The sequence below is a fragment of the Cupressus sempervirens genome, chromosome 10 (assembly GCF_028749045.1).
Source record: "Cupressus sempervirens isolate cs-2001-9-10 chromosome 10, ASM2874904v1, whole genome shotgun sequence".
Taxonomy (NCBI): domain Eukaryota; kingdom Viridiplantae; phylum Streptophyta; class Pinopsida; order Cupressales; family Cupressaceae; genus Cupressus; species Cupressus sempervirens.
In genome coordinates this window covers 328,723,871-328,750,064 of record NC_143127.1, presented here as the reverse complement: position 1 = coordinate 328,750,064, position 26,194 = coordinate 328,723,871, and the positions used below count along the sequence as shown (strand labels likewise).

Here is a 26,194-nt window from a genome sequence, read left to right as displayed (position 1 = left end):
GTTAACACACAACAATACTTCGGACAAGCCCCAAGTTTACAACACAAGTTTAAATGCACATAGGAGAGATAAGCAAGAATTGAAATAGGTCCACACAAGCTCCCAGATCAATCCACATCATGATCACATGCTACATGCATTAAATACACTAAGAACTCTAGTCAAAACCAACAAATTTCCAAGTGATAGCAAACTCACAAGCATCACCAAGCTCCCACAAGTATTGCCAAGTTCCAACACATGTTATGCACAAAAGACCAGCCAAGCTCCAAGACTATGTCGAGATCCAAGACCATGCTAAGCTCTATGACATGTTGAGCTCCATAGACCATGTCAAGCTCCTAGAGCATGCTAAGTGTCAATCCTTCTTTTACCAAGTACTAGTCCAAGAACCCTCCAAAGAAACTACTGAGCCTCCTCCCATGAACTCCAAAGTAGTCACCAAGAAAACCCAAGTTGCTCCTACATCATCAACCTACACCATGATAGGTATGGTTTGATATATAGGTGTCATATTATTTTTTCTCGAAATGTTGAATTCCTCTTACCAATATCATGTAATCTTGATCCCCCACAATTTTTAGATGGTGTCATCACCTGTAGTGAGATTAGAGAAATACTCTATTTCCCATCCATATTATTATTCCACAAAAATATCCTAAGTAATATCACAATTTTCTTTATAATTGACTTGTGGGCTTTTCAAATAACAAAAAAGTAATTTTGTGATTGATGCAAGGATTTATTTTACCCAAGTTAGTCCATCAACAAATGGTAGCCATCTAGCTATCCAATTGAAAATTCTTGATTTGAGCCTCTTAATTATATTGAACCAATGTTGTTTCTTGTTACTGCATTGAAAAGGAGGAATAACCAAATAGGAGCTGGGTAACTTGGCCTCTAAGAATTCACTACATGATAAAATTGTCACCTTAATCTTTGGAGATGTATTGAAGAAAAAAATTGATGATTTGAGCTATAGTTAATTTGTTGATTTGAAGCTTTCTTATATAATTAGAGAACCCTTTTGACTTGGTGGATTTCCAATATAGAAGCTCTACACAACAACAATGTGTCATCCGCAAACAAATAATACATGGAAGCCATTTCATCCACACAATTGAGATACCTAACCATAAGCCTTCCAGATTTGAAGAAATAATCATTCGACTTATCACTTCAACCATGATGATGAATAAGAAAGCTGATAGAGGATTCCCCTATCTTACTCCTTGAGAAGTATTGAACTTACCACATATCGATCCACTGATAAGCATAAGAAAGAAACAACCATTTAGAAAAGATAGAATCTAATTTCAAGTTATTTCTTTCAAAAAACAAATTTAAGCACAACCTTGATCAGGAATGACTACTTGAGTTTATCATATTATTTAATCATATGCAATTTGATTACACATGTTGGAAAATAATTTTGTTTAATGTAATTCAAAACCTCATGAGCTACAATAGCACCATATGTGGTCTCTCTTCTAGGTATAAGTCCCCCTTGTTGTAATGGAGTAACATGTGGAAGTGAACCTTGTACTCTTAGGTACAAAGCCTTGGAGAATATCTTATATATAACATTACATAGGAAACAAGACAAAAGTCCACAAAAGATTTTGGGTTTTGCACCTTTCGAATCAAAACAATATTAGTATCATTAAAATGGGTTAACATAGCCCCTCTCTTCCTAGACTCTTCTCAAGATAATAAAAGGACCAACCCAATATATTCCCAAGACCGCTGAAGAAAATAGTGTAGTAAACAATCTGAGCTTGGAGCTTTATCTAATGGCAAAAAAAGACAACACATTTAATCTCATCTATAGAGAATGGTTTAAGAAATCCAAATTTATGATCCCTTTCTATAATGGAAGGACTATTTACCAATAGTTCTTCCTCCCCCTCAATAGAGTTACCATCAGAGATAGGGCAAGAAGAAAATAAATTTTGAAAGAAGTCTTTACCATCCTAAGCCATTCCCTTTTTATTAGTTAGGAGGCTACTAGCTTCAGAGTGTAGTATTGATAAAATGGACTATTTAGCCCATTTCTCAATTGTAGAATGAGGATAAAAAATTGTGTTCTTGTCACCTGCTTGTAGCTAGGTTTCATGAGACTTCTACTACCATTAAATTTCTTCTTTGGAACATAATTCTTCTCATTGAGATTGTAACTCTTTTTGTCTCAAATTATTGAAATTACAAATGGGAAATGTATACTTCTAAAGTGGGGTGAGTGAATCAAAAGTACTAAACTGTAACCAATAAAATTTTTAATCTTTAAAACATTGCATGCATAAACAAATTGAAATGTCATGTAAAGTAAATACATCTACATAAACACTTGACACTAAATATGATTACCTCGAAACCCTCCAATGAGAAGGTAAAATTGGGGTGGGGATGACACCCACAATTCTTCACTACTACAGTAATAAAGTTCAACTATTAAGGTTACATATTTTAACCATTCTCATGATCTGCCTTGTGAAAGGCCTACCCTGTTAAAGGCTTACAAAGGATTGTTAGATCCTACCATGTTAAAGGATTTTAACACCCTATTAGAAGTGTACCTAGCTAAAGGACTTTAGAATAGTCACTTGGAATGTCACCCTATTAAAGGATTTCACTATGATTGTTAAATCAACCTTGATACAAGGATTTCATCCTGCTAACACAGTTGTTAGAAAGTACAGTAGAATGTTTGATCTCATACACTTACAATCTGATATTTCTGATTTTAGATCCCAATTCAGTTCATCTCGATCCTCTCTGATGTGATATGAAATTGCTACAACCTTGATCCTCTATTTTGCTAACTAATTTTGCAATATTGTCCTTCTTCTAAGTCACCTTCAATGTATGCTGATCAATTCACTCCTTTCATAGTTATTGTCACCTTCTCCCATGCATTCTCTAATGCTCTCTCATACATACTCTCTACCTATGAATTATGGGGCTTTTTCTCCTTTTAACAAACACTTTAGTGGCTTAGGGTTAGGTATGAAACTACAATTGAGATTCATCCAACTTTCTCACTCAATTCCCTCCATTTTTCTGATTGGTTGCATGTTGATTGCATAGGGAATTCAAATAGATTTGATCCTATGTTCAACGCTTCGAGATCTATCCATATGACAGCTCAAAAATGGTTTACATAGTTGTTTGTGCCATCACAAATAACTAGGTCATTTCTATGTTACTCGACACTTGTTAATACTGATGCTCAGCACATACTGTAATTTTGTCTAGCTTGGCACTTGAACTTGCTTGGCATCTATTGTTCACTTGACACTTGAAACTTGCTCAAATTTTTCTATTTTCTTGGCACTTACTATTTACTTGGCACATGAGTGACTCGGCACCAATTGCAACTCAGCATCTATATTATACCCGGCATGCACTTAGAAAATTTCTTAAGTGTGTTGACACTCAATTGTCAAAACCAATCTGAGATCAATAATCTCCCTTTTTGACATGAGTGGCAAAAAAACTTAACTATACATGATGAATCTAATCTCCCTGAGTATAATGTACATCATGTTCGGAATATATAGAAAACTTCAAAAATTATTCAAAATTTTGTAAACGACTATATACCTCAAAATTTTATAACTCCCCCTAAGTTAATATGTCTTCTCTGTATCCAAAATCTCTCTAAGTAGATTGATTTTCCTCTGCTGATACTCTTTGTCTTTATTCTAATACTCTTTATCTGATGTGATCTAATATGATGCCTTATTTTCTGCTTGTTGCTCCCCCTTTTTTTCTCTGTTTATTGTGCAACTCCCCCTTTCACATGTCTCCCCCTTGCATAGATATTTATCCTTTAGTATTTCTCCCCCTTTTTGACACTAATGTCAAAGGGTTTATACCCTAAGTGTGTATTTATCTAGGAAGTTCTTGTTTACTTCCATTTAAATCTTGAGAGCAGCATCCTAGTTGTCTATTGCAACATCTAGGGACTTGATTTGGATTGTTGTCTTAGCTGCAAGGTGAACTAAGTTGTCTAATGTTTAAAGATTAGGATCTTTGTTTAAAACTGTCTAATCATAGGCTAGTTCCTTCTGTAGTATCTCCATGTGAGGGGTAAGGGAAACTTGTATTTGTACTAGCTTGGCTCTAGTATTAGCCTCTTCTGCTATGAGTACAACTATTTCTTTCTATGTGTATAGCACGATATTGAAGTGCTTTTCACTTTGAGTTGGGTCTTGTGGCAATTGCATGCTTGATACTTTCAAATTTACCTCTAGACTCAAAATTCTTTAGCTTTTTTCTTGTGTGAAGAGTGTGGGATCACACAATTTAGTGTACAGTGAGAATATATTCTCAAGTACCTTCTTCACCTTTTCTATCTTTGTAGCCAATTCAATCTGTGATAGTGTTATGCCACTTGATATTTTCTCATTTACCTTACCTTGAAATTTCCACTCAAACCATTCAATGAGTTTGACATTAGTCTGTTGGTCTTCATTGGTCACAATTTTAGACAATTGTGCCAATACTGGTCTAGTTACATCAGGTGTTTGCAAGAAAAATACATCTAGAAAGATGTCTTTTATTTCATGTAGTGCTTGACTTTGTTTATACTCTTTCCTAAGTATCTCTTGGTTCTTTTTCCTTTCTAATGCCTCCTACATTTCATTTATCTATTCAATGTTCATGGTTGCATAATCATACTTAGGTATGACAATTTCTTCATCTAATGTAGGGTCTCCATAGTGAAGTACCCTTGCAACCTTTGTGGAGCTCGAGCCTAGTGCTAAAATTTGGAGTGGCATTGCTTCAATGCTATACTTCTGAAGGACTTTTGTAGGAGTTTTAGTAGTTGGTAGATTAACCAATGTTTGAATTGCTTCCTGCTCCTTTTCCTTTGGAATGTCCTTCTCCTTTTATGACCCTCCTTGATAAATCACTATTATTTGTGGTGCACCTTGTGTTTGTGCAGTAGTAACAAATACTTTTTCTTGTCCTATTTGTTCCTTTGTTGGCTTCTCGACAATTATAGCAACATTAACTATGGTATCAACCTTAGTTGATGTATCTTATGGTGCTTTCTCTTGAGGTTGTCCGCTGGTAGTTGTAGGGATGGCAGAGGATGTTTCTTGTGTAGCCACCTTGTCCCTAGTTAGATTAGCTACTACTTTCTGCAACTCATCTACACTAACCAATTCTGGATTGTCACACAACTTTGCTTGTAAAGTTGATTGGTCAAGGATCTTCTTTAGATCCTTTGTAGTGAGTGGGTTGATGTTTTGAACTATGCTATCAGGAACATCCTTCACTTTGAATGTTTGTGTAGGTGTGTTGCTATCATGTGGAGGGCTTGGTGGTGGCAATTGTGTGTCTTGCACACTTTGATTTATTTGTTGTTCCTCAGTAGTTGCCATTTTATTTTTCTTTGTTATGTCTCCTCAACTATGTTATCACCTTTTTCTTTCTCAATTTCCTCTTCTTTATCATTCTCATCCTTTTCCTCATCATTCTTTCCCTCAAAGGGATCTATCTCTCCTGGTTTAATAGAAGTCAATCCATTTATCAACTTCTACATCTTGGTGGATTTATAAACAACATCTTCAATGTTGTTTTGGAGAATGTTGAAGGCTCTGTACTTAGGTGTAAACTTGCTTCCATGTTTCTTGTTTGCCTTTGTTATTTGGCCTTTTGACAAGTTTGGCATTACTTGTGCCAATGTAGACTCCTCTTATTTCTTTCACAATATTTAGGAAACAATTTCATTTATTTTCAACAATGGAATATAAATCCTTAGCCATAGTAGTGTCAAATTCAAGTGGTGTATTCTTGAATTTTGCCGTCATGAAATACATTGACTCCTCAATCTTATTTTGATCCTCTCTATTCAATTTATTGAATTCAAAATTTTTCAAACCAATCAAGTTAGCATTATCCTTAATATTTTCACAAATATTATCAATATTGGACTTGGGTGCATGATTTACCATTCTGAACTAGTTGTTGTCATTTGACTCAGTCCTTTCTCAATTAGATTCTAATTGTACAACACATTTCCTTCTTATCTTCTTCTGCACTGGACCTGGTTGCTCAATAGACTTCTTCTTTTCTTTTGTTTTCTCTTTTACCTTTTGGGTGGTGGCGCTTGTAGTTGCTCTTGTGGATGGAGCATTAGGCTTGACCTGACTAGGTTTTGCAATCTTTTTGCCCTTGGGCTGAACTGCAAGCTATTTCTAAGCTTTTCTCTTCTTAGGTTCTTTTACTACTAGTACTTCCTTGGCTTGTTCCTCCTTGGTGCCTTCTTCCTCTTCAACATCTTCTCCCATCCCTTGTGTCAAGGCAAGTTGGCTCCTAGCCCTATTCTTCTTCTTCTTCATCTTCATCGTCTTCTTCTTCCTCAACACTTCCCTCTCTAAATTTTTCCTTTCCTTGTTAACTTGCATCCTTATGGATGCTAATTTATCCTTTTTCATACTAAGTTTATCTTGGAATTGACGTATGATGAAACATTTCAATATCAGTCCTTCATACCTCTTTTGCTTAGTTTGATAAAATGTGATCACTTGACCTTTTAGGTGAAGTGATCCCTTCATTTAATGTGTTGCATCCATCTTTCTTCTTCCATGTCTTATTCATCTCTCCTCTGATGTGCTCAACATCTATCTTGCCTTTTCCCTTGTTGAACTCTGAGTTAGGCGCCTTTGTCCTTGTTGGGAAATGCTTTCTAATATAACTGGTCTTCAAACAACTAAAGCATCTAGTTGGACTTAACCATCTATTTTAGCTTCCATTCAAATGTGTTCTTATGCAATTTTTAGGGATGTGTCCACTCTTGACAATAATGACAGATGTGCCTTGTGTTGTAGTCCCAATTGTAGGAATTTTCATGGTTTCTTCCCTTGTTTGATGACCATGTGGACTTGGATCTACATTCAAAGGCTTTGTGTCCAAACTTCTAATAATTGTAGCAGTGTCCTTCAAATCTTGGTGCATGCATGGACCTAGTTCTACATTCATGTGCCTAATGACCTTGTTTGTTGCACTTGTAATAATGTGTCATGTTCTTTGGCTTAGCATTCTAACTAGAATTCTTGTTCCTACAAACATTAGTTGTATGTCCCTTCTTTCCACAATGATGGCAAGTGGGTTTAGAGTTCTTACCTTTGTTTTTCCTTTCCTCGGCAACTTTGTATGATTCTCCTCCTTCAATGCTTGTGTAGTCCATTTGATGTGCCTTTACTGGATCTAGGGGATTTCAGTAATTGCTCGAAGTACTTGATGGCTTCATTTGGCTTGTTGAAACTTTTTGCAAACTCCTTCTCTCTTTTTATGTCATTCTGCAATTGGTCATTTTGCAACTTCAATGTAGTTATCTCAATGTCCTTGACATTCAACTCATGATGGCCATTCATCATTTGTCTTAGGGTGTCCAATTGCATGTTTGAGATCCTAGATAGTTTTTGCTGATTTTTCTTCCAATCTGTTTGCCAAGATTCTTTTGTCTTCTTCAATCATGGCCATGTCCTCTATAGCTTTCTTCTTTTGTTTAGTCACCTCACATAGCAGTATTGCTTGTGATTCTTGCTCCAACTTGAGATTTTTGATTTCATCAGCTTGTGCTCTACTCTTGTCCATGAGATCTGCAATTGCTACATCAAATTCACAAGAGTTACTATCTACAAATAACTTTGTGGTGTCAATCTCCTTGTAATGAGTATCATTTTCAGCTATAGCAATCTCTTTCCTTCTCTTTAGCGAACTTCTCAACGAATGTTTGGCTTCATCCAGTTGTTGTAGTAAGAGATGTATCTCAATCTCCTGATTCTCAATGGTCTTTCTCCACTTGTAAACCTCCATCTCAAGATCTTTTCTCCAAGCTATAAGGCTTCTCCTAATGAGAACTTAGCTCTGATACCAATTTTTGGGATTACAAATGGGAAATGTATACTTTTGAGAGGGCAGGTGAATCAGAAGTACTAAACTCTAACCAATAAAACTTTTAATCTTTAAAACATTGCATGAATAAACATATTGAAATGACATGTAAAGTAAATACATCCACATAAACACTTGACACCAGATATGATTACCCAAAAACTCTCCAATGAGAAGGTAAAACTGGGGTAGGGATGACACCCACAATTTTTCACTACTGCAGCAAAAAAGTTCACCTATTAAGGGTACATATCTTGACCATTCTCATGATCTCCCTTGTGAAAGGCTTGCCCTATTAAAGGCTTACAAAGGATTGTTAGATCTTGCCCTATTAAAGGAATTTAACACCCTATTAGAAGTGTGCCTAACTAAAGGACTTTAGAACACTCACTTAGAATGTCACCCTGTTAAAGGATTTCACTATGACTATTAAATCAACCTTGATACAAGCATTTCATCTTGCTAATATAGTTGTTAGAAAGTACAGTAGAATGTTTGATTTGATACACTTACAATCTGATATTGCTGATTTTAGATCCCAATTCAATTCATCTTGATCCTCTCTGATCTGATATGAAATTGCTGCAACCTTGATCTTTTGTTCTATTCCCTGATTCTACAATGTTATCCTTCTTCTAAGTCATCTTGAATGTATGCTGATCAATTCACTCCTTTCACTATTATCATCACCTTCTCGCATGCATTCTCTAATGCTCTCTCATACATACTCTCTACCTGCGAATTATGGGGCTTCGTCTCCCTTTAAAAAAGACTTTGGTGGCTTAGGGTTAGGTATTAATCTACGATTGAGATTCATCCAATTTTCCCACTCAATTCCCTCCATTTTTCTGATTGATTGCATGTTGATTGCATAGGGAATTCAAATAGATTTAATCTTGTCTTCAAAGCTTCGAGATCTATCCATATGTCGGCTCAAAAATGGTTTACATGGTTGTTTGTGCCATCACAAACAACTAGGTCATTTTTGTGAATGCTCGACACATACTATAATTTGTCTGGCTCAACACTTGAACTTGCTCGACATCTATTGTTCACTCGGCACTTGAAACCTGCTCGGCTCTGTCTATTTGCTTAGCACTTATTGTTTACTCAACACATGAGTGACTTGGCACTCATTGCAACTTGGCATGAACTTAAATTTCTTAATTGCGTTAACACTCAATTATCAAAACCAATCTGAGATTGACACAAATAAGTGCACTGATCCATCCCATGTTTAAAGATGACTTCTTGAGTTTGTTTTAGCTCTATTTTGATTATTGATTTTTCTTCAAAATTATTTTTAAACATAGTTTTATTCCATATACTGATTTCTTCTTTAGATGACTCATCTTCATGTGAATTTGTTACATCCAAGATCCCTTGGCAAAAGGTGCATCTAACCACCATTACTTGAGGTGGTGGAAGAGACTAGGTGTCTAAACCACATTTTCTCAAACTTGAAAGATAGTTTGTGCTCTAAATCATTTGACCTATCCTCAGTAGAGTGAAATTGAAATCTAAATCATTTGACCTATCCTCAGTAGAGTGAAATTGAAAAATGGTTTGAGGCTACCAATGACAAAGTCTTTGAAGAAATCAGATAGTCTAAAAGAAACCAATTGTGAGATAAAAAAAAGTGGTCGAACATCACTACATTCTGCATATGGTCCTTTCTCTTATTTGTCTAGGTAAATGAACCATTTGAAGATATGACATTTATTGAAGTGTTTTTGTCAATAAAATTTATAATATTTGCAATTGTTTTAGCAGGGAGAGAGATGCCTCCAGTATTTTCCAATGGGGAAGTGATGCCATGGAAATCTCCAGCTAATAAAAACATTTTAGCATACATGAAAGATATTGGAAATGATAAAGAATTCCATAGATATTCTTTCTCAATTGTGGAAATGGGACCATATACAATAAAGAGAGTGAATTCCAAATCATAACAAACATAAATTAATTGTTGCCAATTTGCATGATTGTGGATTAAGGAGACATTGCATCTACTTGGAGATGATAAAATGCACAACCCACATGAAGCACCCTATGCTTGAGTATGTAAAGATCTCCATAGACTCCATTTCTTTAATGAATTTTCATATGCTTGATCTAAATCTTTGTTTCTTATAAATCACACATCTAACCCATTTGTATCAAGTTGTTTTGTGATATGATCCCTTTTTTGAGAGGTCATTAAGCCTCTTATATTCAACGAAATAATATTCATTTCCCTAGAGGAGGGCATCTTGTTCTCCTCATCCTTTTTCTTATAGTAAATGTATCATCAACAATGGTTTGGGTTATTGAATCAATTTTCTCCATAACCTTTTGTGCATTGGGCTTTCTACCCCTATTTTTCGGGGTTTTGACTAGGTCATTATCACCCATGGGGTTTGGTTTAGAGAATATACTTGGGTATAATCAAATTTTATGTTAAGGTCCCCAACTTGGCCTTGAGTTTCTTGATCCATTCCTTTTGATTCCTCTATTTCTAATTGAACCTCAAGATTAGATGTAAGATCAATGTATCCCTTTACACTCCCCTTCCCTAATAATTTCAATCTATCATCCTCTTCTAAACCCACAATTTCATCTTCATTAATAATACTACCAAAAATAGCATAATGAAGATTAGAGGGCCTCTTTCTTAATAAGATAGAGATATCATCATCGTCTAATCCAGTAAATTCAAAATTTTCAGTTATCTCATTTTCCATCTCATCTATGTTACACTCATTTAAGACTGTCTTTTAGTTTTGGCAACAACTGCAAGCTATTATCATTATCTATATTGGTCTTCTCCTCTGTAATTATATATTCTGGAGGCCTACTTCCAACTCTCTAATTGTCTTTGAAAAAAGTACTAGGGATTAAAGTATATGAAAGAGCATTACAAGAATCTAGTTGATGTTTGTTTCCCATAAACTAACATCTTGTTGTCAAAAGGGCCTTCTTTTACCAATACCATATAATTGATGAAGGTAGATTTAGGGGCAACATAAGCCAAGTTGTCCTAAAAAATGTATGTCTTAAACTTGACAATGGGATTTATAAATAAATAACAAATTTTCTCTTTTACAATCATTTCCCTTGGCATATCACATAAAATATCCCACCTAATAGCAATGGGCAAAATAGGAGGGAATGCAGATTTTGCAATTGCAATTTTATTCATGTTGCTCTAATGATTAGCACAAAGAGATGTAGTACCTACCAAGTTGACCATATGAATATTTCTTTCAAATAGATCATTTTGGACAAGAGGTCTATGATAACTTTGAATACATAGATGTGGATTCATTTCCTTTAGAGAGGGAATTGGTGAATCAATTTGCATAGCATTGGACAAGGTGTCCTTTTTTGAATACACATGGCTAAACATTTTCTTTCATCCAATCAATTTTGAAGATTTTTGGCTTGATAAGTGAGATATGACAGATTTTCTTTGAGGATTTGAAAGAAATTTTTTCATCCTTGGAACCTATATTTGAGATTAGTTTTATTTGGTTTAGAATACTAGCATGTGTGTCCATCATCACACAAAATCTTACTAGTCAATTAGGGTCCACCACGAAATCTAGAGCCATAGAGATATCAATGTTTATTACGATAAACTTTATCTCATGATCCAAAAAAATTTAAAACAACACAAAAAATACCATATTTACTATTGATATAAAAAAAACATTCTCAATGCCCTCCCATATCACATGCAGACACTTTCTTGAAAATTTTAGTTTAAGTTTGGATTTCCATAATTTGCAAAACAAAGAACATGCCCTTAAATTTTGTACCTGAGTATGAAGATGAGAATCTCACTGTGGGATTACCTGTAAATTGTTAACATGACCATCATGATTTTACTTATGCATGTCATGCTTTTGGGTTCCAGGGGTCTTAGGTAGGGGTCCCATGAGGGAGGGCTACAGGTCTATATTTTAGGTACAGGAGGTCCCAAAATTATTATTATTATTTTTGTGTGTGTGTGTGGGGGGGGGGGGGGGTGGTGGCGGCTATAGGGTTAATTAGAATATTTTCCTTCATAATAGGAGCCCCACCTTTTTAGGAAGCAGATGAAAATGGTGTGGGGTTGGAAATATACCCACCAGTTTAGGGAAAAATCTAGCCATTTGTCAAAAACTGACACTATAAAACTAAAAAGGAATTTATCATAAAATAAATTTTAGAAAGTTTTTCCATAAACTTAGGAGCTGAAACTTTAAAGTGAAACAAATAACAAAATCCATAGGACCACTTAGCTTTAGAATTTCCTAAAAAATCTCAGCAATTACAGCTATATTTTTAAGGAAGTTGGCATCCATGGGACCCTAGCCTTATCCAAGGACATTAAAAAAGTTATCTTAGGAACCCAAATAAAATTTCTCATTAGATTACTCTTTGGATTGAAGGGAACTAGAGAATTAGTACTACCCTTAATACAAAGTTCTTTCAAGATCTCTGATCCACACTACTCTTCCCCATTCAGATTAGAATTTAATTTTTTGTTTACCTTAAGGGTAGTAGCAATCTCCCCTTCTTCCAAAACCTCATTAGAATGTTCGTCCCCCTCATCTAATGGTTTTTGATAAAGAGAGGATATGAGATTATTACCTCATCCCAAAATTGGGAAAGAGCATGTATCCCTATTCATCACATTTACCAAAAGAATGATTATTTCTATGGTCAGAAATTCAAAAAAGGATTCTCACAGTGGATAGATTCAGAAAGATGGGTTTTGAAGGACCATCTAGGTGTTTGTTTTTGCAAAAAAAACTCAGAAACTTCACAACATATATTATATCTTTGTCACTTTGCATAATCATGCTAGAGATGACTTAGTAAGATGTTAAATTGTTCGTCATCACAAATGGAGAATTTAGATCAACACTTATTGCACTGGCCTACTAAAAATAGGAGCTTGGTATATGATAAATTATGGTATATCTCCCCTTCAATCCTTTTATGTTAAATTTGGAAAGAAAAAGATAGGCACATTTTTTCTAATACTTAACTAAATATTCACTCCCTCCTTAATAAAGTAGAAACAAGTACATAACAAAAGTTATGAATAGTCATTTAAGAAAGGTGGCTAAAGAAGAGGGATCTTTCTTGGAGTGGCATGCAGACATGAAAAAGAACTAGGTAAATTTAATTAATCCACCTTTAATTTACCCCAAGAAAAATACTCAAGCTTGAAATGAGTGTAGATGGGTTCCGCCTCCAAATGGATGGAAAAAACGAAACTTCAATTGAACAACATGGGGAAATCTAGAAGTGGTAGGAATAGGATGTGTCATTAGTTCAGAAACAGAGTAGATACTCAAGAGAGATAAACCAATTGGGACAACAAGAAATAATATGGCAGAATTAGAAGGGATTTTTCAAAGTTTAAAATTAGGAATTAAGAAACTTATCATAGAAGGGGATTCTCAAATCATTGTCAAAGCTCTCAGGAAGAGGACACTAAATTGGATCATTAATTTGAAATTAGAGACAATTTTAAATAGCATAGATAAATTTGAAGAAATAATTTTTTACATATTTACAGAGAAGGAAATAAAATGGTAGACTACTTGACCAACAATGGTGCAGATGCTGAAGATATCACTTATTTGGCAACATGTCCCTAGTGTCTTCCCCAAACTTAACACAATATACAACTAGTTAGCTCCTATGTCTAGTACTTATACCCTCACTTTTATATGATTAGTTAATATGATAATGAAATGTTATAAGGATGTCCCAGTTATTAACCCCTTGATGTCTTGTACTCAGTGTCATTATGTTTAAGCAAGGTATGTAGTCTTGAGGCACTTCACATGATCTCTCTCCAAAAATTTGTGTCATCCACTTCACAGCTATGATATAACTAGTCTTAATTCTAGACTCCTATTCATCCAAGGCATCACCAGTTTAGTCTATAGATTTATTTTTCTACACTATGGAGTTGGTCGTTACTTTGTTTTATGCATTTGACGTTAGAAGCATGGATTTTTTGGGTCCAGTGAAGCTAGAATGATAGAACAAGAGTCTGAATCCTATAGATGACATGACTAGGGTGGCCATCAGTAGAGTTCCTGGGGAAAGGTCCTTTGATTATAACTTTTCATGGTATTCAAATAGTGATGTTATAGGTTGTTTCATAGCATGTTTATTTAGGGCACATTGTGGTCATGGGGAAATTGTGTGTCTTTGTTATGACATTTTTGATGCCACCTTGTTAGTAGGGCTAGATAAGGCAGTATTGGGTATCAATGGGCATATGGAAATTCCCCTTGTGAAATCTTATATGAAAAATCCTCCTAGGAGCCTGGAGCATTTTGATGTGATTAGGCATCCAATTCTCTCAATCAGAGATGTCAATATTTGTATCTACCTTTGGCATAAAATGGAGGCAAGCATCCACTTTCTAATAAATTGGAGGGGAATAGTTGAAGCTCGTGATAAAGGATGGTTTTTTCATTACCTTCACATTTTTACTACTTTTTTGGGCCTAGTGTAACCTTCAAGGACCTTAACAAACTAGATTTCTCCCTTCCTAACTTGCTTAAGCCCAATAGAGAGAAGAAAACATGAGTTTTGGCTCTAGGAGCCATGGCTATTGATTTGGAAGAAGTTGATGACCTGAGCATGGTTTTCTATAAGTTTGAGGAGCTCAATTAATCCTCTGTACTCATTGGGCCTTCATTTTTGTATCTAGATTTTACTATTTTGGGCTTATAAGTATCATTGGTTTAATCCTTCTATAGATCGGCTTGGGATAGTAAGAAAATTTGTATATGGTTATATGGTGGTAGGGTGATCCTTAGCTGTATTAAAAGGTTTAGTATGTTTTCTAGGATGTCTTCATTGCCCCTTTCATCTTGATTCCTATTATCCTGGTATATTCAGACCCAATTACATATATATTTATATTATAGTAATGAAAGCTAGTTTTTTAACATGGTTTTGGCTCTGTCCTGGATTTGTTTAATTCTCTAATGGATGATGATCTTAGTATTTGGGAAGTTAGAGACCAACCTGTAAATGAGGACATAGAGGGGTTTTTCCTAGGTCTCTCTTCTAGTAAATAAGGGTTTTCTTTAGTCTGGTTTTTCCATCTCCTTTCTTTGTTTGATCTTTGTCCTTATGGTTTTGACTATGTCTTTTGAGGTAACCCATCTAAATGGGAGCTACTTTATTTTCTCTTCTATTTTTGGTAAGCTTGGGTGTTAATTCTCCTTTTTTTTTGTGGTGTCTCTAATTCAATAATTATATTATGATTTATAACATTATGTAGCTGGATTTTCTTGTAATTTTGAATTTAAAAATTGATAAAACTTATTCCTAAAGACCAATTATATGGAGCTCAGGATTTTAGTGTTTAAATTCTGATAGAAATTAAGACGTATATTGTTCATAAACTAAAACTGTCAACCATTAAAGTTAAAAATAACATATGATTTGCTTAATAATATAACCATGCAAATCAATCTATATAGAAATATATTGTAGCCAAGAAGGGTAACATAGTTTAGATTTCTAACAATGCTAAAGTGTTTAAATAAGTTTAAAAGTCATTGCAACATGAAGGACATGAGGACCTCTGAACCTACCCATCTTTACTTATTACAAAGGGAGTTATATCCTTTGTCATTCTGCTCATTGCTAGAAGGACCGAGCTGATAATCAAAAAGTTATTACTTGATCAATGTTTAGTTAAGATGAAAGTACCCATTATAAACTTGGGTGTGTGTGTGTGTGTGTGTATATATATATATATATATATATATATATATATATATATATATATATATATATATATATATATATATATATATAATGGCCACAACCTTTTACCAATAAAAAAAACTAGTATAGAAATTATTATGATTAAAAAATGAATAAAATTAATTTACTCTGACCTTATTGGAACTTCAGATGCTAAGTAACACAGTTTTGTCATAATTGTTTGTAGTGGCACAAACTACTATGCAAACAATTTTTGAGCCAACTTAAGGATTGAATTACAATATTTTGTTGATAAGGACAAGTTTTAAGTGGGAATCCCTATGTCTTACATGCACCCAATTAGATTAAGGGAAGATTTAAGTGGCAATATAGATACATTGTGGCCAAGTCACCTAGGTCTTCTTAAGGAGGACAAACCCTAAACTTCATATATGTGCGAGTAGGGGAGTGAATGAATGATCAAGGAGATTTTTGCAAGCGCAAACCAAGACACTCATGGTGATAAAGACATTATGATCTGAATTGAATTGCAGAATAAGTTAATGGAGAACAGAGGAAGGAAATAGTGAATAGTAGAGAGACATCTAATCAAGAAGGATCAAGTACATAGCAAAATGGAGGTGATTTGTCATCAAGAATTAGAGTGCTAACTACAGGATCATTGCTAAGATATTTTAACAAGTGAATCAATTAAATATCTTAACAAAGTAGTCCTAACAGGTTATATTGAAATCCTCTAACAAGGTACTTACTTAATTGTTAGCTGAAGTCCTTTAACCAGGCACACTTCTAATAGGGTGTTGAAATCCTTTAATAGTGTGAGACCTAATAGTCTTTCTAAGCCTTTAACAAGGCAAACCTTTTATAGGGTAGATCATGTTTCACAATCAAACATTGTAACCTTCATTGGATACACTTTATTACTGCAATAGTGAAGATTTGTGGGTGTCATCCCCACCCCAGTTTTACCTTCTCATTGGAGGGTTTCTAGGTAATCATATCTTGTGTCATGTATGTGTGAATGCTTACTCACTTACATGCTTTAGATGTATATGCTTTACATGGTATTTTAGTTTACTTATTGAATATGTGAGATGGATGTGTGGTGAACATTTTTATGGATTAAAGTTTACAACACTGATTCACCCCCACTTCACACACACCCCCCCCCCCTGATGTTTTACTTTTCCTATTGTAATTCCAACAATTTAGCCTCTTATACAGGGGTTTGGAAGCACTACAAAATTAAAAAAAATTCAGACACTTTTGTTCTCCTGAAATTACTTATTAGTGATTTTTAATTATTTAAATATATGTAATTAAAACTTAAAAACTAAGGCAAAATCCTACAATGCAATGGTAACTTGCAAACCTCTCATGTGGGAGGTTTTTGGTTCGAATCTACCTTTGCTTAATATATAATAATAATTAATTCCAACAAATAATAATAATTAATTTAGGCTTCGGCCGTTTACCGATCCAAAAAAAATAAAATTAAAAACTGATTTTTTTTTAATATTAGAATGAAACCAAAATGGGCACTGACGCAAAACAAAAAGGAAATGCAAAAAAAAAGCTAAAAGTCACTACCAGCATATTAACCAACCCCTTTCCTTAATATCAAAAACCCTCAAACTCAATTTTTTTAAAATTTACTACTACTAATATCTACAATATTATCATCAATTTAGATAAGAATGCCCCAAAAATTATCATTGGGCATTAAACAAGTCTAGAATATATCAACATAGAAAGCCCCCTAGATTAAATAAAAACTAGTAATCATAATAAAATACCAAAAAAGTAGCATAGAGGGAAGAGCTACCTCTCCTTACTTTTGTTCCTTGGGTTCTCCAATAGTAGACATAACTAATCAATCACCAAAAAACCATACAATGAACAAGTCATTTCTATGTCATTATCCTCAATGGTTTCCTCCTTGTGCACCTACCATAAATGAAGAGTAGTCATAGCCAAATGCACGACCCTAAAAAAAAGTTAGAAAGCCTATCAAATTTGACCTCTAGGTGCTCATTTTTTTTAATAAATATAGTGATGGTTTCCTCCAACTTGGCCATATCTAGTCTACCCTAGTATTCTTCTCCTTCTGATCAACACCTCCTACAAGGACCTCCCCTTAAGTCTTGCTACTCAAATTTACCAATTCTGATAGGATATGTGGTTATACCCTCTTCTCCCACAACTCCTTCCTTCATATACTATGATGTATTGGCCTCAATTTTAAACATATCAGACACCCGAGAGAGAAAATGGCTATCATATTCGCCTCCTGTAACCTCCTCATCCTTCCCTTTACTGCTAGTCTCGTCCTCCTCTTATTCCACATAATTCTTCCTATTGGCTTTCCTTTTAGGTCTAGTGCCATTTTTCTTTTCCAAATTATCAGTGGACTTAGAATTGTCAAGTATTTCCTTACCAAGGGTAGCCAAGGGTCTCTTTTCTCTTTGTCTTTTCCTTGACCTACTATTTCCTTTCCTAATAGTAGTACCAGTACTTTCAACACTTAGGACCTCAACTTTTTCCATTTTTATCTTTTTGACAATAGTCAAAGGCTCCCTATCAATCTAGGTTTTGGTAGAGGGGGACAAGGTTTGTGTAATCTCAATGATTTTTAGCAAGAAAGGGATCAAGCTTGGAATCTATGGGTGAAGGTCTTTGTTAAATATAAACAGACAAAAAATAAGGGCTTTGTGGTAAACATTATAGCTTAATCCTTCTTCTCTTTTCTTATAGATATTCCACATAAATCCTCTATAGAGTGCATTAACAAGTAAGGAAAAGAGATGCATTCCCTATTCCTAAAGTGATTAAGGACAAGGAAGTGGTAATGTAACACACCTTAACTTTGTCTTCCATCATTATATAGCTCATGATAACATAATAAACCATGTTCCATGGTTCAAGAAGATTTTCAAGAGAAAATCCCCCACATAAATAGATAGGAGCTTCATTGGGTTATAAAAATTTCCGCACATTCATCTCATCTGCAACCCTAGGCTGTTGCCTCTAGCTTTTGCCTTCCATAACCAAACTCGTGGTGTCAGCAATCAAATCCCCTATGACTTCAAACGAGAGCCCATCAATGCTAACCCAACAATTCTTCAAGGAATCCACAAACTATTGTGTCACCTTCAAATTACTGATTGTTATTAAAATGAAGTAATAATTTATATTTTTATCAGGGTTATAATTAAATTTATTTTCTTAAATTTTTCTCTCACTATAAATATTATTAATTAAAACTATAATTAATTAAGTTAAATATTTATATTTTAAAATAATTAAAATTAAATATTAAGAAGACACATATAATTTTATTATTTCCATTATATAATTTATGCAGCAAGTACTATACCACTGACACCGGTTTTCTTTGTAGCATAATATTGTTGTTGTATTTTTCAGGTACGATATTTTTTACTAGTATATTTCCTTCTCCAATGAGTTTTATTAATGAGTAGAATTGAGATATTTTATATTGAGAAAAATTATAGCTACATGTATTTAATATTATTTAGTAAGTGTTGGTTCATCTATGATTATTTTAAGCTATAATTAATGCAAGATGTACTAACAAAATTCATGTATTCTCTAGTTGTCTAATAAGGATGTTATAATTGATAATTATTACTTTTTATCTAGAAAAAATATTTCTTTCTATTATTTCAAAAAAAAAAGTTAATATATTGAATCTCAGTTGTTTATTTTTTGATAGATCTTGAATGCTAATTGATTCATCCAGATAAAATATTTACTTCCCTCTTTCATTTTGATGAGATCCTCTACTCTTAAACCCCTTTTTATCCTATAATTATTATTCTTATTTATATCCAAGATTGGTTTATTTCATTAAATTTTATCTATCTCACTTTAACCTACTATTCTAGGGTTTTCTTATGCTATGTAAGATACATAATGGTCATAATTTAATTCAAATATAATGGTAATAAAATCCATACAAAGAATCGTATTAAAGAACATAGAGAAGAAATAGGCTAAGCTTGATTTACTTATCAACCCACTTATTCATACTAAATTTGATGAATAGTTCAACATGACTTAACATAGTGAATTAGTGTCCACCCTCTAAGGTACATATGCTCTTTATAATATTGGCAATCACATCATTTCCTCCACCAACAAATCCTCTTAACCTAGCAACCTATCCACCAATGCCTTTGAGTATTCAATATTTTCCTTCCTAGTGAATCCTTTCTTTTATATTCATGTCTCTAAATGCATTGGCACTAACTTTCTTTCCTTTAGTATTTCATTTTCATCTCATTCTTTCATATCAAATAATTTTATCAACTTAAGACAAAAGAGGATATCATGCTTACTAGTCGTGCCTTATTATATATGCTCCTTCAAATTGTCTTATTCTTACATTTTAATATTTATATATCAAATATTTTCTAGCTTTGAGGTAGACAAATTTATTCAAGCATTTACCCATAATTTGAACATGTATATGTTAGAGTGGTGTTTTTAATTGTACCAAAAGTATCACCTATTAATGTCTGATATAACCATTAGATTTATATAATTCACATGAGAAATTTAGTCCTTTTTCATGAATTTTGAGGGGAGCACTCACCATTTTTCCACAATCTCCCCTGCAGTGTTACATGACAACATTTGAACTTGCAACCAAGCTCTGATGCCACTTGTTAGAGTGGTGGTTGTCGCATCATCAAAGGATCAATGTCAATGCCCGATATAACCATTAGACTTATAGAATCCACTAGACGTAGTTAGTCCCTTGTCACAAATCACAAGGGGAGTATTGACCAATTTTCCAACACTATAATCTATCAAATATCATTTAGCTTCATAAATATCTAATTAGTAAAAAGGGAAAAAACTTGGGTCTAAATCCCATCTCTCAATTTTTTTCCAAAATCTACACATCATAATATATTGGTACAAATGGACCTTATTCTTTAGTTCAATTACCTCTAACAAGACCATATTGGCATAGAGGTTGAGAATAACAAGGAAAACTAATAATGAAAATAGTTTATCTATTATGATTACAAGAGATATATGAGAAAAACTATTAAAGATATTATTGATGGCCAATCTAGCCTTTTCATGTAGTTGGTATCAAATCTTTATACCTTAAAATAGACAGTTAGTCCCCTTATTGATAATTCAAAGAAAGAATAAGGCAATGTGAGAAATTCTCTTTCTACATAGAATGTTGGTAAAATGCTCCCTCTAATTCAAAATATTGGTAAATATGCCAAGCTTATTAGGGAGGCAAAGGTATCAAAGTATTTGGAATATTAATTTGATAAGGTGCACACAAAAATGTTCTTCATAATGGAGGCAAATCGAATGGTGGTACGATAACAACATAAATGGGCTTAGATAGTTGTTTATACAAGCAAAAGCTCTTCAATTAAGAAAAGAAAGATATAACTATGCACTTTGATATGGATACAAGTCTTATTCCTAGTCCTTCTAGCAAGAATTATAACAAGCATAATAGCAATAACTCTTATGAAAATAAAGTTTGCAAGGTTTTAAACAATTAATTCTAATATTTACTTTTATTTAGCATTTATTTAGTTATTGTTAAGTATCTTTCCATTATTCCTTTGGTAGTATAGTTTATGTATTTAGGGCTTTAGGTCCCTTTAAAAACTATATTCTTTTAATGAAAAAGTGTATTGTTGAGGCCCAATTTGTATTTAAAACTAGGTAGAATCATTTATGTAGCTATTATGTCCATATTTACACACTAATCTCAACATAAATTTTTTCATGGAGACTTTATATCCTTTTTATGTACAATTACCTTTCATGCATAGTTATGAGTATGCATATACCTTGACATATATTCTGATTTTATGATTGACATGAACCTAACAATAAAGTCAAGATGTAAAGGTAAAATTCATAAGCCTAATATTTTGCATCCATTTTGAAGGTGTTTTTCTATAGAATTGTATAAGAATAATTGGTTTGCATTTGTCAAATGTTCAGATCATTCTCTAGTCCCTTACTAGATACCATTTGAGTTTAAAGGTGATGTAATAGTTGATCTAACTTCCTTTTTACTATACATGTTTCCAATCAAATTTAAGGATAGGTTGTACACTTTCCTTTAGTATGCCAACAAAAAGTGACATAATAAGATATTTTACTTTCATTTTTTTTCTTGACCCAAACATTTTCAACAAAATGTTGGAGAAGCTAAGGAAATTTCTTCAACCTTCTTTATATTATGAGAATTTCCTAATCTACGATTTTTCTTATAATATTTTCAACAATGCTTCTACTATCAATCTATACATTCTAAATATTTCTTAACTCTTTTATTTTTTCTATAATTCAAATGCTTCCAAAAAAATCTAAAAGAATATGTCTAGTTTTCTCTAAGTTTCTTTATATTATAAAAATGTTAATCCAAGAAGATCTATTATTTTAAAATAATTGACACTTTAAGTTCACATTTCATCTTTAAAATAAAATAAAATTTAAGAAAATTGTTCAATCATCAAAAAGAAAAAAATAACTTTGAAATGAAGAATGAAATTCAACAAGAAGTGCTCTTCTAAAAATATATTATTAAGTATTTTGTTTGTATAAAAATATTATATTTAGATAAAATAAGATCTAATATCCTCATTCTAAAAAAAATTACCAGTTTGACCCAAACAATATAAATTGACCGATATTTCTAAAAAAAACAAAAAACATAAATCTACAATCAAGAAAACTAGTAATAAAATACAAATAAAATAGTAATTGAAAGAACTTATCTACTGGAGAGTAAATTATTAAACACAAACTTTTGAAAAAAAATGAAAACAGCTTTACCTTATGTGTTATTTCTACATGAAAGCTACTTAAATATATGCAGCATAAGTGTTCTCGTGAAAATTTTTAATTTCAAGAAAGGGAAAAATTGGAATCTTTTCCTAGATAAGTGGAGCAGCTATTGTTTAGAAATTGAAAATAAGCTATGGGAGAAAAGGAGGGGCTTAAAATAAGCAGCAACTGTTTATTGAAAAAAGTTAGAAATGACTTCATAAAAAATAATTATCTTGTTTTTCATTGGGCTAACATTTTGCATCTGTATTTAATTTACAACAAATAATATTCATTTTTTATTTAAAATATATATTTACGAATAATGTTTAAAAATAAGCAGAAATTTGTGTTTTCATCTGGCCATCAGCTCTACATATTACTCCTAAAATATATTTCTTTTTAACAAAAATACTTCGACACAATTTTCAAAATCTAAACCCTCCTAAACCTACACTTAGAAAACTCATACATTGTAAAAGCTGCCTTGTCGTGAATTCGTTATTTCTACGATCTTCCTAAAAGTAGATCTTGTTAAACCTCTACATATTTTCCTCAATAAGCAAAAGCAGGCACGAAGAAAGAAGAATACCTGGTATTGGAGTATTCGAAGAGCTTCCCTGTTGCAGAAAAAACGAGGAGACCGATCTCCGCGTCGCATAGAACAGAAAGCTCCTTCGCCTTCTTTATCAGACCCTTCCTCCGCTTCGAGAAACTCACATGTCTCGCCGCGGCTTTGTCTATTTTCTTCAGTGCTACTCGTTTTTTCCCCATTTTATACCTCCAAAGAGCTTTTTTTCGAACCTGCACAACTATTTGCAAAGACCATGTGAAATTACGCAAATATTTGTTAAGAGCTTTTCAATTACACTAAAAATTGGAAAGAGCTTTTCAAATTTTGCAAATATTAGCTAAGAGGTTTTCAAATACACAAAAATTTGCAAAGAGCTTTTCAAATTTTGCAAATATTTGCGAAGAGCTTTTCAAATACACAGAAATTTGCAAAGAGCTTTTCATATCACACAAATATTTGCAAAGAGCTTTCCAAATACACAAAAATTTGCAAAGAGCTTTTCCTATTACGCAAATATTTGCAAAGAGCTTTCTAAAATACTTAAATATGTGCAGAACAAGCAGAACTTTTAGAAACCCTAACTAAAATAAAGAAAATGTTCATACCGGCAACTGCGCTATGCTCTGACTATGGCCTGAAATCTCCAAACTGTAGCGTTACGCATTCCATCAAATATAGATACGAAAAGTGGATGCTATTTTAGGTCGGCTTTATCTCTTTCGCAGGGTAGTATACGAAACGTATTGTTCCGGATCTGTCTCAAGTCTCCAAAATTTCGCATAGGCAATGATGTACGGCAAAATAATGTCAAATTGAGCTGTAAGGAATGCACTCCAAGTTGTCCGGATCGAATCTTCGCCATCCACGTTTGGAATTGTACCGCTAGTTTCCATTAACGGGGAAGAAGTCGATATGCGGGGGAGGGTTTACCCTAAAAATTATACTTATTGATCGGTAGCCGCCGGAGCAGCGGTAATTAGACAACAGAAAAGATTGATTTTATCATTATTTGGGGAAGAATTGCGAGCGGTTTAAGGAGAGTTTTTAAACTAGTATAAAATTAAATACCCTTCTTAGTATGCTTTTTATTTGAGGAAGAATTGCAAGCGGCTCTAGGGAGAGTTTTTTATTTGGAGAAGAATTGCCAGTGGCTCTAGGAAGAGTTTTTAAAAATAAACTGGCCCTAGGAAGAGTTTTTTTAGGAAGAGTTTTTCAAAATAAACTACTCTTCCTAGGAAGAGTTTTTAAAAATAAACTAAGTATAACTCTAAGAAGAGTTTTTAAAAATAAACTAAAATAAACTAAAATAAACTGAGTTTTTAAAAATAAACTAAAATAAATTAAGTATAAAATTAAATATCCCTCTTAGTATGCTTTTTATTTGGGGAAGAATTGGGAGCGGCTCTAGGGAAAGTTTTTTTTTTAAAAAACCAAGTATAAAATTAAATATCCTACTTAGTATGCTTTTTGATTTAAAATATGAAGTATAAAATAAAATACCTCTTTACTATTCCTTTAGTATAAAGTAAAATTCCCTTTACTAATCTAAACTAAAAAGTCTAATCTAACAAAATTTATAATCAATTTAAGACATTGTATAAAATTAATTATGGAAAAGTTCAATTTTTCATAAGAATAAATATTTAAGATAAATAGGTTGAATATTTTAATGTTTCTATATTTTACATCTAAAAGTAAATGAAATATAAATAATATGTGTTATTGTATTTTGCTAATATTATTCTAATCATGTGATTAATCATTATTATTTCAACCAATTACATCTAAGTATTTATATTTTGATTGTTTCTTTTTCATTTTTCTAATGTACATATATGAAAGTTTTAATTTCTAAAATCAATAAAATTATATTCTCTTATAAATAAGAATTTCTCAATTTTAATAAAATAAAATAAGATATTAATACAATAAATACAAGTAATATTATATTTATATGGAAAATTTGAAATTATAGTTTATGATAAATATCTTTTGTATTAAAAAATATGTTATTTTTAAAATTATAATTTTATAAGAAAACATTAAAATACTTATTAAACTATGTTAAATATTATCAATATTCTACATAATTGCACTATGCTAAATATTATTATTACTCTACTTAATTAAATGATTATAACTTACTAAGCACTTGTTAAATATATTCTTATTGTGGTGCTTAAATCAAAACTTTAAAAAATTAGATTTTAGATGAGATCAATATTTTTTTCAAAGCTAAACCAAACTTTATCTCTATCTCTAATAGTGACCTAAATCTTAACTTAATAAAAAGATAAATTCTTATCCATAATTTAACTAAGATATAAATCTTAAAGATAACCACAATTTTAAACCTAACATAAATTGAATTAAAATAACTATTGTAAAAAAAACCACTAAACAATATTTATTTCATTTTTTTATTTTTTTTCATGAATAGTCATTTTCTATTAATAAAAAATATACTTAGATACAATTCACAAAAACGAGTCACGAGATTTATATTTTTAATTGTATTGATATATTTTAATAATATAATTTAATAGTATTATATATATAGACAATCAAAATTCATAAAATTATACAGCAACATATTTTGAAGCACTACCTCATACTATGCATTACTCGATAAATGAAAAATAAATATATTAATTTTTTAATGTTGAAGAGTACACACATATTAACATTGATAATGTCAAAGAGTATAGATTTTGTTATTGGGATAAAAAAATTAAAACCAAAATTTCTATATTTTAATAATAATACTAATACTATATTTTTCTTTAAATATTTTAATTATGAAAATATCATATAATTATTTTTTATGAATATGAAGGATCAAAATTTATAAATTTTAACTTGGTATCTACATGTTTATATTTTTTATAACTAATATTTTCTATAACATTTATTTTAATTTAAATAAAATACTAATGCTCTAAGATACAACATAATTAGCTATATTAGTGGCATAACATTAATATAATTAATTACTTATTATTTTTATATAAAAAAATACTAATTTTTATATATTTAAATATTTTAAATAGAATGATGATTTCTAATCTTTTTAAATTTAAAGTTGAAGTTTTGAATATAGAAGTACAATATAAAAATGTTAAAAATAAATTA

General features: G+C 32.2%; 1 protein-coding gene across 3 annotated transcripts in view; it reads right to left on the bottom strand.

Moving 5' to 3' along the window:
• LOC149533953 (truncated transcription factor CAULIFLOWER D-like) overlaps nt 1-24,018 on the bottom strand; it is a 200,568-nt gene extending 176,550 nt beyond the window's left edge. The window contains exons 1-2 of one of the 3 annotated variants that reach the window (XM_089804711.1): nt 23,668-24,018; nt 23,081-23,300 (exon numbers count right to left, since the gene is read on the bottom strand). In XM_089804711.1, the coding sequence (XP_089660837.1) occupies nt 23,081-23,262 (182 nt within the window). In that variant the 5' untranslated portion in view covers nt 23,263-23,300; nt 23,668-24,018. The remainder of the gene's footprint in view (nt 1-23,080; nt 23,301-23,667) is intronic. The other 2 variants (XM_089804710.1, XM_089804709.1) reach the window with 2 other exon arrangements.
• Between the last annotated feature and the right edge of the window lie 2,176 nt (nt 24,019-26,194).